We start from the raw sequence: 19,552 nt of genomic DNA on the forward strand, positions 1-19,552 counted from the left end.
GAGTTGCAATTGGACGTCTCCTCTTTGATCCAGAATGTTCATTTCACCAGGAACTCCTGGTATGGAAATTCTCTCCCCACTTGCAGTCAAGAACTCACCTATAACTGAAAGTCTTAAAGAGTTGCCTGAGGTATAAGAAGTTGACTGACTTGCTCTAGGTTATCCTACAGCCAGTATATGTCAGAGGCAGAACTAGAAAAAACTCAGGTCTTTGTTTCCATTCTGCCTCTCTTCGCTTCTTATTCAGGAATAAGTCACAGGTTCATAAGATCATTTATTTATATGGGGAAGGGACCTTAGAAGCCATCAAGTCCAACACCCTTATTTTACTGAAGATGAAACTGAGGCATCTTGGAAGCTAAGTGACACAGCTAGTAAGCATGAAATAGGATCTGGAACCAGATTTTTCTAACTCGAAGTCTAGTGCACTATTCACTATGGTACACTGCCATGTATTTCCTTTTATTCCAAAATAAGTCAGTATGAAAACATGCAAAAAAAAAGTTCCTAAAGATGAAGCAAGTTGAGCTTATAATGCAAAATTTGAATGATCCATACCAGCTGGGAAGAGGGGGCAGGCAGTACAGCATGGGTAAATTCAATTTCCAAAGAATCCAAAAACTTTTTTAGCCTACACTTTTAACCTCTCCTCTACTCTGAAACTTTTACAAGAGCTTTTTTAAAAAGTGCATTCTATCCTATGTATGCAAACATAACCTTACAATTCACCATCAGTAGAATACATTGACTACTTGTTTTGTACTGGTGACGATGGATTTGCATTGATCTATCCACTTTCTTTTATCCCTTCCACTTGTGACCAAGGGCAAGCCATTAGTAACACAGTCAAGCATGGGAAATACATGTGATCCTGCCAGAGTTTTCATCTATATTTTAACCAGCTATTGTAGGGTGAAGACCGCTATCATTCTTAAACCAATGGGAATCATGATCCCATGGCGTACTGGGTCTTGTAATCTTTCCATTCCCTTGACTAATGTCAGATAAAGATGGCAGCAAGCACCAAGAACCCCTATATGCTAGCAGTATTGACCAGAGGGTGAGTGGGAAAGCAAGGGACTTGGATCATTCACAAACAGGATCGATATATATATATATATATATATATATCTTTGACAATGGCATTGCTGACAGTGATTGCTGTATGAGCTACTATCATTAAAAAAGACCCGCTAAATAACCAACTCCTGAATAAGTAAGAGTTGGCCCCATCTGCTTTGTGATGATGAAATGAGATTGAAGTCTCTTCTTGCCTCAGAAGTAGTACAGGGTGCCAAGCAGTGATTTTTTTTTTTTACCAAACCCTGCCTGCCCCAACTGTAACCTCATCTAAAACACTGAGAATATTTTCCCAGTCACAGTTGATTCTGGTAAGCCACCTGTTAGATAAATGGCAAGACCTGACTTTACAAGGGCTAAGAGGTTAAGTCGGAAAAGCACCTTAATTTTAAGTGTCCTGAAGCCACCAGGCAATATAGTATATTTCATAGTTCTTTATTCTCCCCTCATTAACTTAATGATGCTGACAATGATACCTGCCATTTATATGGTGCTCCAGGGTTCACATAGTACTATATATGTGTAGCATATATGCATATACATATGCATATATATAAAATCTCATTTTATTTTCACAATAAACTTGTGAGGTAGGATCTGCTATGGTCCTCATATTATAGATGAGGAATATCTCCATCTTTGTGCACTAGCATCACCCTTACATTGTTAGATCACCAAGAAATTACTCTTCTTAAGTGTCTTATACACAGTATTTTTAGCATTCCGTATTTCCCCCATGACTTTCAAATGGAGGGTTCATGGATTTTTGGTTCTCTCCCAAACCTGTTTAGCTGATGAACCAAATATTTGAGCAAAAAAATCTGATCTTTTCCCAGAGAAGCCAGAAAACTTGCCATCCCCTAAGGAGAATGTGGGATGTGACAACCCCACAGTACAAAATCTATAAGGCCAGGGAAAGAGAGGGAAAAGATCAAGGACATGAGTTTCAAATGAGGTCAGCTCAGGCTTTCAGCTATTTATCATGGAGTTTGGTGGTTTCATTTCTTCTGGCCTGTTGCTCATTATTACCATTATCATTATAATTAATTGTTGTCATTATTATTATTGTGGACTAAGGGAATAGATGAAGAAAGAAAAGGAAAAGGGAACTTTCTGCTCCACGGGTAATCTGCTTGGTATGAGAGCAGTTGCCATGGGGAGCTAGAATACCTCTGCTCTTTTTCAGACACAGGATATGACTGAAGAGACCAGAGAAAAATACTGATGAGTTTACATGTATGTGAATCACTTTAGTTGTATCAGCAGCATCCTGTGGTCATCAGTGTGGACAGCTCTGTGAATAAATACTTAAACATTACAGAATATAGAAATGAGAACTGTTACTGTGGGGGTGGGGAGGCAAGGAGGGGAGGAAAACACACTGTGAATCTTCTCTTTCGTAGCTTTACAAAAAGAAAAGCTCTAGGTGTCCCAAGGGATCCAGGACTGGGGGCCTGGCATCCTCACTGAATTCCATCTTTGGTACTGACATCCTTCTCATGGGAACAAGCATCACACACTAGCCATTCTTGACACTAGCACCCAAAACCCAGAGTAGAATCACTGACCACTTTGCAAGTCTATAGGGTAATACATTGGACACATTGTGGACTCGGTTTTACATTTAACACCCTGGAAACCAAGAAGATCTAATGGCAAAGAACTACAAGGTAGGGGCTTTAATGATGGTCACTCCTTCAAGGTATTCCTATTGATTTTCTCCAGGAAATTGAGGAAATTTTGTACTTGGTACCAGGGTTATTACTTATCTTTTCTCTAACATACATTTTGATTTAAACAATCTTTTTTCCTTATGGAGGAGGCATCATTTTTTGTCAAGTGGTTCTTCCTTCCCACTCCCTGTCACTGCTGTCTTCTTGAGTGAAAACCAAAAGTCACCATACCTTTTTTATTTCCATTCAGAATAATCTCCCTCTTGTTGTGTGTGTGTGTGTGTGTGTGTGTGTGTGTTCCATTGTCTACTTTATAGTTTCATGGCAACTGGAATGTTTTTAAAGCCCAGGGTTTTATGACTTATGCTTATGGTACCAACAAAATGGTCAGGGATTTTTTGCTCATATTTGCTGCACAGTGAGAAAATTAAAAAAGAAGCTTTTCTTAATTGTACTACAGGATACATTTCCACCTCAGTACACTGAGCAGATAGAGAACTGTATCCAAAAACAGAGCATGAGGGGAAAACTCTGCTTCTTACATAGTAGGTTTGATAGTCTTAAAGAAGAAAAGCACCCAGTTTCCTGTGCCAAAAAAAAAAAAAAAATGCATGTTATTCCAAATTGTAAGCTTGTGCTATGAGATGTGTTTTAGCATGAAATAATAAAACAAGGTTTATTTTCATTTAATCTGACTGTACCACTAATTGACTTCAAGGTTCAGTGATTTCATCAGTAGGGGCACTCCCTTCAACCATGAAGGTCAGAAGCAACTCTGTATTGTGCTTGTGAAAACAAACAAAAAACCCTATATCCCCACCTGGTGGTCAACTTTCTGGTGAAAAATCTCACTGGAAACAGCTAGATGAGTCACTAAGTAAGACACTGGGACTATATTCAATGTCTTTCTGCAACCTACTAGAGCTTTTGTTCCAGACAGCCTTCAAGAACGCAGAATCATCTCCATAGCATAATAAGGCACAGACCCATAGATCACATGCCTGGCTACTCCAGGAGCTAGCTAGAGTAAGATGCCCAGCAAGATCCCATGCAGAGGAGCTATAGCTCTTGTAGAGCTTGATTTTTCCCAATGACTTTATCTACCCAAAGGTGCTGCTAGAAACATGTAAGAGGCAAGCCAGAGAGTCAAGGATTACTGAACAAAACATCTACTCTGCAGAAGGACAGAAGCGAGTTAGGACAGTCTCTGTCTCAGCCTTGGCGATGTTAGCTTCACCTCAGGACAGTAGGAGCAGGGACAAATAATACAAGTCCATTATACTTGCTTGGACTTCCTCAAAGTCCTTCGACCAAATAAATCCTTCTTTTCACTGGCTTGCTGGAAGGATGTCACATGGTGAAGTTTAGGTTCTCAGTCTTGGCCTTGCAGATATCCCTTGAGAAGAAAGACTGGTAGGGATGCTAGGGAAGATGGAGGGATAGATAAGTGTGTGTGTGTGTGTGTGTGTGTGTGTGTGTGTGTGTGTGTGAGAGAGAGAGAGAGAGAAAGAGAGAGAGAGAGAGAGAGAGAGAGAGATGCTAGAGGAAGCAGTTGTTATCCATACTATACTAAGGGATAGGGATACAAATAGATACAAGCACAAAGTCCTTGCCCTCAAGGAGTTTACATTCTCAAGACAGAAAGTCACATATAAGGAGTGACGGAGCTACAAGAGGAGGAGTAAAAGTAACTGTGGTCTCCTAAGGCTGCTGAGTTGGAGAAACTCTTCTAAAAATTTACATCCATGGATTGACAAATTCAGTGAAAGAGGACAGAACTCTACAGATACAATGTGAAAAGTATTTTGTTTTTAATACTATATCATTGTATAATAATTACCAAGAAAGTGGGGTCATCTTTTCTTACACACTAAGTTGTTTGCTGCTTTGGAGGGAGAAGGAAAAACATATTTCTTTCAAACAATTAACTCTTTAGTTCCAGGGGCCCAAAAAACTTGAGTTGAAGGAGTTGCATAGACTTCATCCATTTGAGCTGTCTTCATCTTAAATTCCCGAGCCATCTGGCAGACAGAAAAGGGCCAGCAGCAGTGCACAACCAACCAGTCTTCACAGAGAGTGCCCTAGGGCAGAACTCAGGACACTCAGGACATGCATTCACATAGGCTCACTTCTAAGACAATGAGATTCCATTATAACAAGGGTAGAGGTGGGGGAGAAAGAGAGAAGAATTAACACCTCTCTAATCGGTTACCTGTATTGTACTGGGCTTTTAATGTATAAAACTGAGTTTTTTTAGAAAACATAGGGTCATAGGTTTAGACACAGAAGAAACCTTGGAGTCAATCTTGTCCAACCCTCTGTTTTACAAATGAGCAAACACTGAAGCTGAGATGTTAAATGATTTACCCAAGGTCACACCAGTAATAAGCCCCAAGATTCTATGTATATCTTATCAAGTTAAGGATTAGAATGGGGCCTGAACCTGTGGTTTCAGTGGTATGGAAAATGCCTAAGTAAGCAAATTTCTACCAGTTCAGGTCTGAACCTTCTCTATAATTCAGAGTTTTAGGGAATTTCCAGAGAACTTGGAGGTTAAGGGACTTGACTAGGGTCATATGTATCAGGGATGAGACTTAAACTCAAGTCCTGTTGGTTCTAAGGCTAGCTCTTTATTCACTGTGCCATGCTGCCTTCTTGGGATTAGTGGGGAAAGGGCTGGATCTAGAACCAAAGGACTTGTGTTCAAATCCAAACTGTCACTTAACTACTATGTGACCTTAGGCAAGTCCCTTCATCTCTCTGAACCTCGGTTTCCTGAACTGTAAATAAGTTCGTTAATGCATTCGTTGTTTGATATTTGTCCTTCATTCTCAGAGAGGACCTCCCCCATAAGTGAACTGAATTTAAGTGAGGGAGGGCTTTGCAAAGTCACCAACCTCACTTTTTCCACCAGAGCAGTCTGGGTCCAGTGGCAAGATATAGATCAGGATGACTGGAGATTGCCTTCTGTAAAATAAGTGAGTTGGACAAGAAAACTACTTATTTAGATCCCTTGTGGTTCTAAATCTACGATCTTAATTTCCATTTCAGAGAATTAGTCTCCTATAATGGAGGGAATTTTTAAAAAGCACCTTTGATTTCCTTTTCTGGATTCCACTTCACTGTGAAAAAGATGCTTACTGACATCTATTTCTTATTTTAAATTGATGACTGAATTACCAGGGCAAGAGGAATTGTCTGACTCAAACAATTATCCATGACCACCACCACCACCATCACCTGAAACTTGTGAACTGACTTCCTAATCCCAGAGAAAAGGAGTTATAGAGCTATTAGCAAAACCCAGGATAGAAGTTTAATTAATAATAAAGAGATGTTGCAAATTAGACTTTTTTCATTTTCATGAATTCAAGTTGTCTAATTTTGCAGTCATAACTCTTCTCCCACTATTCGTCTTTCCAGATGAGTGTTGAAAATAATCATTCCCTAAGACCCAATGTCCAAGCACACACCATTTCATACACACTTACCTGTATTTTATGTCTCTCTCTGGTGCCTACTCTTAATGCAAGGGTTGAGTTGGGTAATAATGGCCAACATAAACACTCCCCATATTGCCTTGCAATGTTACACTCAAGACACATGGTACAAAAGAGACCACAGAAACCTGTCAATAATAATCACAATAAGAAAAACTAATTAATGCTAAATTTACATAGAAAAACTTAACAAAAAATATATCCCCTTACCCTAAACATGGGCGAGACAAGGGTTCTACTTTTATCCTCCAAATAAGAACTGAAAACTAAGTAACAAATACAATACATATTGTGACGATGGTTTGAATAGAGCACGTGCAAAGCTCATGATTCTACCTCTTGATTCTACCTGACCATGCATGCTAGCTCGCTCAGGAGTTGGGCATTTGGGGATGATGTGTTACTGGATGCTTCCCACCGGGTGTGATTCAGGGCTGAAGGACCTGCATTTGGTGGTGATAAAACAACCCCATTATTGGACACCTATCAAAAAGAACTGATGATTCAGTGGCCCTTTAAAAAGGGAATGAATCTGTCCCTAACGTTCTCTTCTATTGCCTCTACAAAGTGGTCAGTCTTTTCTTTTGCACTTGATAATATTTTCCCCCAATTACATGTAAAGATAGTTTTCAACATTCATTTTTATAAGATTTTGAGTTCCAAATATTTCTCCCTTCCTCCCTTCACTTACCCTCCCCAAGATAGCAAGCAATCTGATATAGATTGCATATGTACAATCACGTTAAACATATTTTCACATTAGTTATGTTATGAAAGAAGAATCTGAACAATAAGGGAAAATCAAACAAAAAAAAGTGAAAATAACATGCTTCAATCTGCATTCAGACTCCATAGTTCTTTCTCTGGATGTGGATAGCATTTTTCATCACAAGTCTTTGGTCAATTTTTTTCTGATGCAGAAATGTTCTCTGCCACCATTTAGCTCTGCTCGATGGACCCAGGGCCTTCAGATCTCTCTCACTCACAAGGTCACTTCTAATCCTGGACATGACCATCTCAAGATGGATGTTTGATCACCACTCAATCATTGGCTCTTCTTGCTTGTTCAGTGGCCATTATTCTTAAAGAAGTAACCAGGGGCTCATAATACACAAAGGACTCAAATGCTGAGCTAACACATGGTCAGACAGAATCAGGAAGGGTAATTTGAAACATTTTCTGTTCGGCTCCCAGTTATAATTTTTAAAATGTTTTTCCAGCTATAACAGAAACCCCATTCAAATTCTTTGGTTAACTAGTGACAAAGGTTAACTCAAAGCAATGTTGTTATAGTGGGAAAAGCACTAGTTTTGATGTCAAAAGACCTGGGTTCAACCTAGCAATACCATTCACTATCATTAAGCTGAAGTTAGTCATTTAATGTCCCAGAGTCTTAGGGAGAAAACACTATTTCCAACCTCACAGTATCTTTTGTGGGGATCAACTGAGATGATGTAAAGCACAAAATTAAATGTATTATTATAATTATTATTTTAATCTTCTGTAAAACAAAACATATCAAGGAGTATTTAAATTTTCATTTAAAAAGGTATTTCTAATACATGTTAATATACAAAATTTGTTTTAAAAATATATACTGTGTAGATGTTCATTAGACTAGTAGACATCATTTTCTATGAAGTTTACAAAAGTCTTTTTGTCATATGGATACAAACTCCCTATGCTAATCCTAAAGTTGACATTGTTCTGGTTCTCATCTCAAAAAATTGCTCTGATTTTGACTGGTCCCTGAAACGACTTGTCTTCGATCCAATTAAATTTGGAAACTATTTGGAACTTGGTTCCCTGACCTTAGAGCTAGGTGTACTGCACAGACCAGTTTTTGCTTCAGAGTTTTTGTTTCATACTATGTCAATAAATTGGTCTTGCACATAGCAATAAACTTAATTAATATAAAGAATTATTGCACATACAGTGAGAAGAGGCAGAACTTGGACTCCTTAGAACCTTCAGTCTAGTCCCTATGTGGACATTTACCAATTATGTGACCCTGGGCAAGTCACTATTTCATCTGAAACCTCATCTAGTAAATGGAGTTAGTAATACCCTACCCTCCCCCACCCCAGGTGAGAACACTTACCTCACAGGGTTGTAAGAAAAAAGTCTGTAATCCTTAAAGAGCGATTGAAATCTGAGTAACCGTTATTAATACCATTATTTGCATTTGATGCACCAGACAGCAATGCTTACGTACACATCGTGGCCACTGTGTTTAATAGCCCAAAGACAGAGAGACTTAATGTAACATTGTCATACTCCCAGGGGACACTCAAATACGTTGGGCTTTTGCTGTTCAGGTACCAATACATTTCCAAATTCTTCAAATCCATTGTGCCATGTTTTAGCTAGAAATCACTCTGCTTGTCCTTTGAGATAGAGCTTGCAGCAACTATATCTTCAAAGGATAGAGTTGCTCCTAATTTGCCAATCTCAGTGTATTATGAATTCAGATAAAAGCCAAAAATGGAGAATAATACCATTAAAAAAACCACAATTATAAAATAAAGGCAGCAAAATGTCAAAGTGAAAAAGAAACCATCTCTACTCACAATGTACCCTTTATCTAATGGACAGTCAATTGAAACTAATTCTCAGCATCTCATGGAAAACTGCCCAATGATAGAAGTCTGACATGCAACAAAATTGCAGAAATAGTGATGTTCTCTCACTCCCTCTCCCACTTTCTCTCTCATTCCATACAAATTTCTGATATGCCAGATAATGTATTTGAAAATAGACAGAATATCTCTATTAAAGAGAATGGATAGAAATAAAAGAAAAATCAGGTTTGTTTTTAACCCAGTTCCATTGAATTATTTAAATCCTACATGACACAATTGATGACTGAGCAAGTGACCCTGTCCTTTTTTTCCTACAAGATTGTTAGATGTGGCATAATAGTCAATTAATGTGATGAGAGTTTTTCTGCTGGATTTAATATATTAGATATTAATAATATATTATTATTATCTAATATCTAATATATTAATATATTAGAACCTAGCTTAAGGCTAGGATTGCCTTTTTTCCCATAATTCAAGTCAGTCAAGTTTTAAGAAGAATGTATTTCTTGAAATCCGCTCTTCATCCAATCAAACTGTTATTCCCTTAGCCAATCTAGAATTTTCAGGTGAATGAGAAAGGCAAGTGTAGCACCCTGATCAAAGAGATAATAATTGTAAGTCACTCAATACAGTGCCTTATACATAATGGGCATTATATGATATGTAATGTATTATAATGTGTATTCCCTCTTTCCTTTCCCTCAGTATTAGTCAAGGATTTGATATGGAACAAAATGAGATACTCACAGGTCATTCAACAGTTCATAGAAGGAGGTATACTTAACTATAGCAGACGAAGAATCTTCAACAAGGATATTCAGTGAGGTCCCCACATGGACTTAGCTGAACAAAACTTCTCAGCATTGCTCATGCTGTCCATCCCTGGTCAGAAGCTTTAGAATGGGAGTTGTCTTGGAACTATGCCCAAAGGGCTACAAAAACGTGCATACCCTTTGACCCAATAATACCACTTCTAGGGCTGTATCCCAAAGAGATCATGAAAATGGGGAAAGGACCCACATGTACAAAAATATTTATAGCAGCTCTTTTTGTGGTGGCCAAGAACTGGAAATTAAGGGGAATGGCTTAACAACCTGTAGTATATGAATGTAATGGAATACTATTGTGCTATAAGAAATGATGAACGGGTGAACTTCAGAAAAACCCACAAAGACTTATATGAATTGATGCTGAATGAAGTGAGCAGAGGCAGAACATTATACACAGTAACAGCCACAGTGTGCAAGGACTGTTTTTGAAAGACTTAACCCTTCTCAGCAATGCAAGGAACTAAAACATTTCCAAAGGACTCATGATGTAAAATGCCATCCACATCCAGAGAAAGAAGTGTGGAGTTGGAACATAGAACAAAGCAGAGTATTCTCTCCTTTGTTATGTTTTGTTTTTCTCATGGTTTCTCCCATTCATTTTAATTCTTCTATGCAACATGACTAATGTGAAAATGTGTTTAATAGGAATGCATGTGTAGAACCCATATAAGATTGCATGTCATCTTGGGGAGGGAAAGGGGAATAAGAGAAAGAAAATTTGGAACTTATGGAAGTGATTGTTGAAAACTGAAAACAAATAAATTAATAAATTGGGGAAAAAAATAATCATATATGGGGAGGGAAGGAGTTGTTACTCTGTGTAGAATTTTGTACTTAAGGCACCAGGGAGTCATATCAACAACCTGAATTAGTCCTTGCAGTCAATCAGGTTTCACAAAGAGAGTTTTAATGCTTGTTAAGGGAAAGAAGTCATGTAAATTGAATGGGAGGAAGACCTGAGGAAAAGCTTAAGGCCTATATGGCTAGGCCGTAGGAAATACTACTCTAATCACAGATGTCAAAACCATGTCAGAGGCAGGAGGGAAAGAGAGGGAGAGAGAGACAGAGACAGAGAGACAGACAGAGACAGACAGAGACAGAGACAGAGAGAAAGACAAAGAGACAGAGACAGAGAGACAGAGACAGAGACAGACAGAGATGGACTGATTCATTTGACAGCCTTAACTCAGCCCCACCAGCAGTACAAACTTACTCTGTAGTTTCTAGAGGACCCCCTGTCCTCTCATCTTCCCCTTTCTTCCAAAGCACTAGAAAAGTAAACCATACATGATCAAGGCTGGGATTTGCTTTCTTTATTCCTCCCTTAAACACTGGAAGGGATAATTGTTCATATTTCACTCTTGATGCTGACCTATTGACTCTTCTGGACTGATGAAGTGGCAGTGTCATGACTTCCTGCTAAGATGCCTATCTGAATGGGAGGAAGATCACTGAGCTCTCAGATACCCATCTACTCCAGCAAAACCCTGAAGGGTGTACCACACCAAATAATGATCAAGAAATCCAATAAGAGGTGACTTCTACAAAAGAACTGCACAAAAAGTCAGCCAGAAAGCTTACAGGGAAAGGAAAGGAACACAGTCAGGTCAAGTACAGGGTAGCCTCCCAGGATGACCAGAGGTACATGTTGCCTGAAAGACTAAACATCCCAAGGCAGCAAAGACAGAGGAGACTCTCCTTGGGCAGCCTCAGCATAATCAAAAACCCCCAGGGTGGGAACCTTGGAAGCTCTGAGGAACAGAGGGCAGTGGTCATGTTCCTAGGGTCTCATTGCCCATAATACTTTGGGTGGAAAGCAACACTCATTGGGATTTATTCTCTGAAATAAATTTCTTAGAAGACTATATGTCTAGCTGGAGAATCTGGTAACCTCACAAGGTAGACTTTGGTTGGTATGGAGTGCTGGTCTAAGACAGAGGGTTTAAAAACTGGGTACCACAAATTGGGAAGAGAAAGGGAAGGAAGTGGAGTAGGCAGTGGTAACGACAGACACAAAAATGAGCTGCAGCTATGATCAGAGGGAGAAACGGTTTCACATGGCCAAAGTATCCCCAAACCTAGCAGCGGTGATTGGACCCTGATTGACAGATGAGAAGTTCCAGGCATTCTCCAGCCTACTCCACAAGAGAGATTGCTGCAAAGCATGCTAGGAGGCAAACACCCCCAAGTACTAAGTGTTCATCATTAGGGCTATTAGTTGTGAAGAAACTGTATCTGCTCACTCTGCTAGAGAAGTAAATAACTCCCCTGGAGGAAGAGAAGTTAGCTTCCATTTGTGAAATGTAAAAACAGTAAAAGTCTTTTTTTGGTTTTGTTTTGCTATTTGAGGCCCTTCCTTGTTATTTGTTTTATATCTTAATTAAATATTTTTGCTAGTGGATTTATGAGTCTCTTTTGTGATCTAGCAGTAGAGATTGGATTGTATAGGGGCTCAAGCCAAGTTACATAACTGATTAATCCCCAAGCAACTACACCAAACCTAGGAATAGCAAGTGGTTCCAAAGTCAGGTGGCACACTTGCTACTTGAATAATGTCATCCAGAGTCCAGTGAGGTCTTTTGGTGATCTGAAAACCAAAAAGCTTCCTGCCAGGGATCAAGTGACTAGTTTTGATTCAGTAGCAATTTAGAACAACTTCAAGTTCATTAAACCAACAGGATGGTGGATTAGGCACTTTCTTTAGACACCCATTAACTTCCAAAACCTTCAAAAAGAAGAATTACACACCACTATAGAGCAATTATAGGACAAAATAAGACAGCTCTAACAGAGTAAAATCCTTGTGCATTAGCACCATAGGACACTACCCCCTAAAGCAGTAATTCAGCAAACCTTTCTCCCCACCAGCTTTCATATTTTCCAGTAAGGATGCACATGCATATAGGACCTATTTTGGGATCCTCTTCCAGTTCAGAGATTTGACCAGCATATCCCATCTCCAATCATCTAATTCCACAATAACAACACCAATTCTGCCCAGCCACATAAAAAAGAAGGGCAAGGGAGCTGAAAGCAGGTTGCCTTCTACCTGAGACCGACCCTAGGTTAAGGATCCCCAAAATTTCAGAGAGTCTTCCCAAAACACCCTTCCTACCCTGCAAAAAAGTAGAAGGTACTGAAATTAATGCAACCAAAGAAAGAAGAGATGAGAAACTGGAGCAAGGGGCCAAGAATGTATGGTTGTACTGAGTCTGAAGGAAAGGTGGCTGAAACCCAGCTGGGGGTCAGTCCCATTGCCCCAGAGTCTACTCAGGAGAGAGACTGAACTGGTGAATATTAAGTCCCCAAACGGTCTTTCAGCCTAGTCTGGAAGTATACCTACCACCAAAGGGAGAGGAGTGAGAAAGTGAGTGACAAAGAAATATGAGGAAAAAAGGCTGAAGCATCAAAGATTTGAAGATTAAGAACTCTTAGCGCAAGCAGACATATCAACACAAAGGATCCTGAAACCAGAGGGAATGATGAATACTAAATCATCAAAGTGATAGCAATACTCTTAACAAATATTACAAGACAAAGGAAAGTGAAGCAATACATGATGAAATACTGACTCTTGTGGACTCTCAAGACAACCTGGAACAACAAGAAATTCAAGAATGGTTCAAAAGAGAAAGGAAATTGTCAAGGAATTACAAATAAATATGTCAGAATTTAGAGCCCCCCCTATAGAAATGAAAAACTCAATTAGCATATAAGAAAAAATTCAATCCATAATGGACAGTTTTTCTTTAAAAAGCAAAAGAGAGATAAACAGATTTGGGCTACCGAAATACTAGAATGGAGGAAAATATGGCAGAAGCAACAAATTAAGTCAGTTATTCTCATCTCACTTAATTTTAGTCCTTGTTCCTCTGTACCAGGGGTGGAGAACCTGTGGCCTTGAGGTGGATTTATTCTGCAAAACTTGGACTCAATCAAGAGGCCACATTCAAGGATCTAGAAGGCCATATGTGGCCTCAAGGCCACAGATTCTCCATCCCTCCTTTGCACTCTGCTGCCTTGTGAGGGAAACGTAAAAACAACTTAGAATATTTTAAAAGTAGGGAAGAAACATACAAATTTTTTTGTCACTGCAAACATTGAAGAGGCTAGTGCTCCAATCCCCTGGAATCTGTGCAATAGTTGTGATGGTGGTCCTGTCAAAGACTCCCCAACCAGGCTGAGTCATCACAGGTTGTGTTGATATATGGCTCCTGTAAAGTCAAAGGTGATGACTCAATGAAACAACACTAATAATGATATCCTATGTTTCTACAGCCCCAGAAGGTTTCCAAACTGCTTCTCTCCCAACAACCTTATATATATCACTACAGTGTAAGCATTTTTATCCACATTTTACTGCTGAAGAATCTGAGGCTTCGGGGGTTGACTTCCCCATGGTCACCTCACTAGTGAGTTTGGAAGCCAATATTTTCACCTAGATCCACAAGGCTCTTTCCAAAGCACAATACTATTTCCTAAGGAAGAATGGTTGTATTACAGGAAATGTCACTAAACTAAGTATTGCTAAGGGGTAGAGGTAGAGAAGGATATAGTGGCAAATATCACTACGGTTCAATCAATTTTTCAGTTTCTTTGTTCATGCCACTCTTATTTCCAAGCCTTTCCTGCCTATAGTTATATCATCTAACACTAAGGTATCTCATTCTCTCATTAAAGTCAGATTCTCGGGTGCTAAATGATGAAGGGGAAGTGGTGTTCAAAAAGTTACTTGCATCTCCCTGTACAAACCCAAGGTTTTTGCCTCCTAAATTTGAATGCTACAACTTTATTTCATTTAAGAGCTTCCAATTACTTCTTATTTTACTGAAGGAGTTTTTTTGAGGGCTGAGCAACTGGATTGAATTTTCCCTGAGAGGAACAATTTGCTGTTTGCAGTCATGAAATAATTTTTTTCTTCTTTCTCAGCATTATGTGAATAATACATGTTATTCCTGCAGCAAGTCTGCCCTCATTCTATACCAAGTCAAAAGTTTAAGTAGGTAGCTACTTCTTGACAAAAATACTAGGTAATTGTGCCTAATTTCTAAGTCTAGGAGGATCCTTCTCCCTGAATTTATTTACTGGGCCTTCACTGATTTTTAAGATAGTTGTTATTCATATATCTTGGCTGTAATATTTTAGTCCTAAACTATCATTTCACCTGCCTTGAAAGTGAAATGTAAAATCATTTCTTCAGAGATAAAAAGGTAGAATAGCTGCTGCTAGTCTGAGCTGATGCTTAGCTATAGCTTCTAATGCAGCTTTTGAGCCAGTAAATTACCTCAGTGAAAATCACCCAGCAGTGCAGCACAGGAACAAGTTTAGCTGCAGTAGGAAAGGCAGATAGCTACAGAACCTTCTAAATGATGGTAGCTATCCTCTTCTCATTCAATCAGAGCATATTTTTCACTTAAATGGCTTGCTGCTCAAGGAAATTAGAGATACACATGGCAATCCTACACACATCTGATATATTTTTCTGAGAGAAAAGGGTGGGGGAAGGTCAACATTTAGTCATCTTTTCAACTAGAACAGATGTCACCTCAGTATCTTAGCACTTATTTTTCAGTAGGATTTTCAGAGGAAGTAGAAGGCTCTCACTCCAGATAGCTGTAATCTAGATTTGATGTTCACAGTCAGTGAAGCTGCTGAGAGGTGCTTGGGATACCTTTGCCTAATCTAGCATATTAGTGTACTCCATCCCTCCTGTTTCCTATTCTACAACAATTTAACACTCCCTGAAAGTAGGTGCCTGGGATTAGGATGCCCTGGATATCTAATCACAACTTGCTTTGCTAAAAGCTCTTAGCTTCAGCTCACACCTCATTATTTTAGATACTTTAGCTGACGCCAGAACATTTAAATTATTTCAGCAGGGAAGACATTCCATCATGTACCAAGAAACAGCTGGGTAAGGGTTCAGAATTCAAAGTTTGGATGAAAGAGATACTTGTCTCCTTCCACTCAGATCCAATCATCCCTTTTCACTAGTAGTTAGGTCTAAAGGGACCAATCAGCTGTTTTGGCTTCAAGGACACTTAAGAAAGGTTAGCAAGCAATTTCATTCAAAGCCTGGGCCTTTCATGTAATATAGTGAAATCTCTCTCTTTTCCCTAAACCCTTATAAGAAGTGATTGATTTGTTATTTCAGATGGAGAGCAAAGGTTGATAAAGTCAACTCACCCTACTCCTTGCCTTGGGTCAGAAATACAAAGACTCTCATATTCTGGTCTCATGAGTGAAAGCATCAGTGGTGTCAGAACAGCAGTTAAAGAAGCATCTTATAATACAGTTAGAGAAATAAAACTTCCAAATCAATTTATAAAGAAGGGTGGGAGGAGTGGGAAGGAAAGAGTTCAGCTAGACCTTTAATAGTACTAGATGACTCTAAACTTCAAACTGATCCAGTTGACTTTTCTTCTTGAGAATGTCATCTCAATATTCTGGAAAATGAGGTCATAATGATAGATCCAACAAATCTTATTTCTTTAAAGAACAGGAAGGATCCCACTATGAACACGGAGGCTAATTTATCATAAATATATATATTATTTTATATATATTCTATAAGTATATATATTTTTTCTAATATATATTCTATAAGTATACATATATACACTATATGTGTGTATATATATATTCTAACAGTGTAAGAATGTATCATTTCAGCATCAAGTTTCAGTTTTAAGTCAATGTGGCTAGCTAGACCAGTCAACATCAGTTGTCCTTTTCATTTCATGACGTACACTTTGAAATTTGGAGCCCAAAATTTCTACCTGTCTTGTATCCTAAGTTCCTTTCTTCATTATTTTTCTAAGAACCAATTTTTCATATGGTACAAGTCAAGTTTTTATTAAAAGTCACAGTTGGATATAAAACTCCAAAAAACTAGTTTTTAATAAACTAAGTCATAGTAGAAAAGTAAAGAAGGGTATACTTAGTAGCATTTATTTCATAATCACCACCAGGTTCTAAAATAGCTTATTGTGCTGTGCTAAGAGCCACAACATTTATTCTACAACTTGAAAAGTAAAATGCACATGGAACTCAAAAGACTGGGAGGAGGGAGTGGGGGGGAAAGTTTCCCTGTGAAGGTATCTCAAACGTAAACAAAACCAGACTCATCTAAGTCTTGCCCTTGGTGTTTAAGTGTAGCACTACAAAATGTGTTCACTTCTCTGTGTTATACACTTCAACTGCACTGTCAACTCCTTCTACCCAGGCATCCACCAAAATTTTTTTCATACCAAATAATGTTTCACACACTTCTGGGAACATAGTGGGCACAAGATAAATACTTGTTGATTGATACTTAAAGCTATTCATTATTATGCAATCAACACTATTGTAGGAAGGCAAGAGCTGAAATAATTCTCTGGCCACTCAAAAATTCAATATGGAGAACCATATCCAAAACCATTTTTTTAAGACCTTTGATATTTAGAGTCATCAATAATAAGACCTTCCTTAACATAAACCTGCTAAACAACTCAAAGAGATACAATTGATCCATGTTAAGAAAACAAGAGAGAATGAAATGAGAAAGCATTTACTAAAAGTTTGCTATGTGCTAAGCAAGGTCCAGGTGATACAATCAGAAAGAAAGTGCATTTTTTGCTCTTAAGAAACTCATACTCTATTTAGGGGAGAGAACACGTAGAGAAAAGGGTCCATCTGTAGGGCAGATGGAAAGGTGTAAGTGCTTCTTCGGGTAGACCTGCAGGACAGATGGCATTGTGCTATTCAGTGCTCTATAATGGCTGTATTTTAGAATGTTGCTCCTGTTCATACCTTTCACTACTTCCTAAAAAAGCCATGCACATTTCTGCCTCCAAAGTTTGGATCAAGCCATTCCCCCATGGCTGAGATTCACTGCCTCCTCCTCCTCTTTCCCCCCATCACTCCTATTTGTGACATATACATACTTTCTAGCCTACCAGGCCAATAAGTCATCTAATATATGAAACTTACCCTGGTTACTCTAACTGATCTCCCAAATGTATTTCTCTCATGTTCCATTGGCACTTGAGCAAGTATGATCTTGATTGTTCATTGTTTTAGGTATGCATGTTTTGTGCCCTCAAGATGGCAGACATCATAAAGGCAAGGATTACATATACTTTATGTGTTTTGGGATTCCTGGAATGCCCAGGCACATAGCTAGCACTAAATAAATACCTGATTAGGAGGCAGAGGGGGTCTCATCAACCAGGGAAATGGGTGAACAAATTACAGAATGTGAATGTAACAGAAATGACGGAAGTGATGAATTCGGAGAAACTTGGGAAAATTTAAATGAAGTGAAATAAAGAGAACCAGAAGAATGAGGTACACAGTGATCACGATGATGAAAGGAAACCAATTTGGAAAGGCATAAGAACTCGGACCAATGTGATGACCAATCGTGGACTGTGAGGAACTGACAGCAAGACACACTTCCCTGCTCACCGATGAGAGACGTGGAATGAGGCTGATGCTGTCAATATGCTGGTTTGCTTACCTTAGCTATATTTCTGTTACGAGGGTAAGGGAAGTAACAATGATGTTTTTTAGAAAACACTAATGAAACATTTATTTTTTTAAAAAATAAATACCTGACAAACTAAAGGTAAGATATTGGGTGCTAGTGGCCACTTGAGGCATTGTAGTAGGAAAAGGGTTAGACTGAGAGTCAGGGAGAACTTGGCCACTAATGCCTTGTGAGGACCAGTTGAGCCAATGTTTGTGAAGCTCTCAGCACTGAGCATCATATGCAGTAGGCACTATATAAATGCTAGTGATTATCATCATCATTCTCTACTATCTATGCGACTGTAAGGAGGTCACTTCATTCTCTAACTTCATTTTCTCATCAGAAATACGGTGATAAAAATATCTTTAAAATGTTGTTCTGAAGCTCAAGTAAGGAGATAAATATATACATATATGTATATATATATATATATATATATTTGTACAAATACTTGGCAAATTTTAAAGTGCTATGTAAATATCGACTATTATTACTCAGAGCACAGCAAAGGCATCATGGGTGGAGTGACACTGCCTGAACCTGGCAAGGGAAAATAACACACACCAGCCAAAGCAGCAAACCGCAGTACGTAGCTGATGATGACACATCTCAAGTTCCGGTGTTAAGACTAGTGACTATTTATAATAGTCGAATGGGGGGCCTGAACTATGTAATTTATTTCTAAAGGTCTCTTCCAGTCTTAAAATTCTATGACCAGGTAATCAACTTGGCATAGTGAACTGGAGTTATACAACTGAAAAACACGCAGCTCATGAAAGAAAGAGTACATGGCTCCATGGTAAAGAGTGAACCAGGCAGGGAAGGGTAGGGTGGGGTGGGGAGACTGGAGATATCCCTAGATTTTAGTTGAGTTTCTTTTAGATGTCTTGGAATACTCAAATACTCATACATATTTTTAGGTGTACTTAGAATATACTTAAGAATATTCATACATAGAATACTCAATTGGAAGAAGTGGTATATTGTTAATGTATTTTTTGCTTAATTTGAAGATCTTTCCCATCCATTAATAGGCCCATGCTTAAATCACATGGAAGCCTAAGTCACATGCCAGTCAGAGGAGCTTGCTGAATGGGTGTAACAGGAAGAGGCGGAGCTGGAGCAGAGCTGAGAAGAACTTGGTCAAACTAGTCAGAGCTAGGAAGGACAGAGAAAGCAAGTAGCTGGGGCAGCAACTAGGGTGAATGGGAGAGCTTGTTTGCGAATTGTTTAAGGGAGATGGTTTGTGGGAAGCCTAACTAAGGGAAGGCTTGGGGCTGGTGTTGCCCTCTGCATTGTTACTGTGTATAGATTTCTTTGTTGCTATGATGGATTCGGCTTTCTGGTGTTTGAATAAATGTTTTGGTTC

General features: G+C 38.8%; 1 protein-coding gene across 2 annotated transcripts; it reads right to left on the reverse strand.

Annotated features, from left to right (window-relative positions):
• Nucleotides 1-4,540: 4,540 nt before the first annotated feature.
• Nucleotides 4,541-17,730, reverse strand: PLAC8L1 (PLAC8 like 1). Of its 2 annotated transcripts, none has more exons than XM_072630657.1 (4): nt 17,643-17,730; nt 13,746-13,882; nt 6,245-6,381; nt 4,541-4,834 (listed from the first exon to the last, which is right to left on the reverse strand). In XM_072630657.1, the coding sequence occupies exons 2-4, from the start codon at nt 13,855-13,857 to the stop codon at nt 4,670-4,672; spliced, it is 414 nt and encodes a 137-aa protein (XP_072486758.1). In that variant the 5' UTR covers nt 13,858-13,882; nt 17,643-17,730; the 3' UTR covers nt 4,541-4,669. The 2 variants fall into 2 exon arrangements, with proteins under 2 accessions (XP_072486758.1, XP_072486757.1); XM_072630656.1 differs by lacking the exon at nt 17,643-17,730 and adding an exon at nt 15,855-16,100.
• Nucleotides 17,731-19,552: the final 1,822 nt, after the last annotated feature.

The sequence above is a fragment of the Notamacropus eugenii genome, chromosome 1 (assembly GCF_028372415.1).
Source record: "Notamacropus eugenii isolate mMacEug1 chromosome 1, mMacEug1.pri_v2, whole genome shotgun sequence".
In the NCBI taxonomy this organism is placed as follows: Eukaryota; Metazoa; Chordata; class Mammalia; order Diprotodontia; family Macropodidae; genus Notamacropus; species Notamacropus eugenii.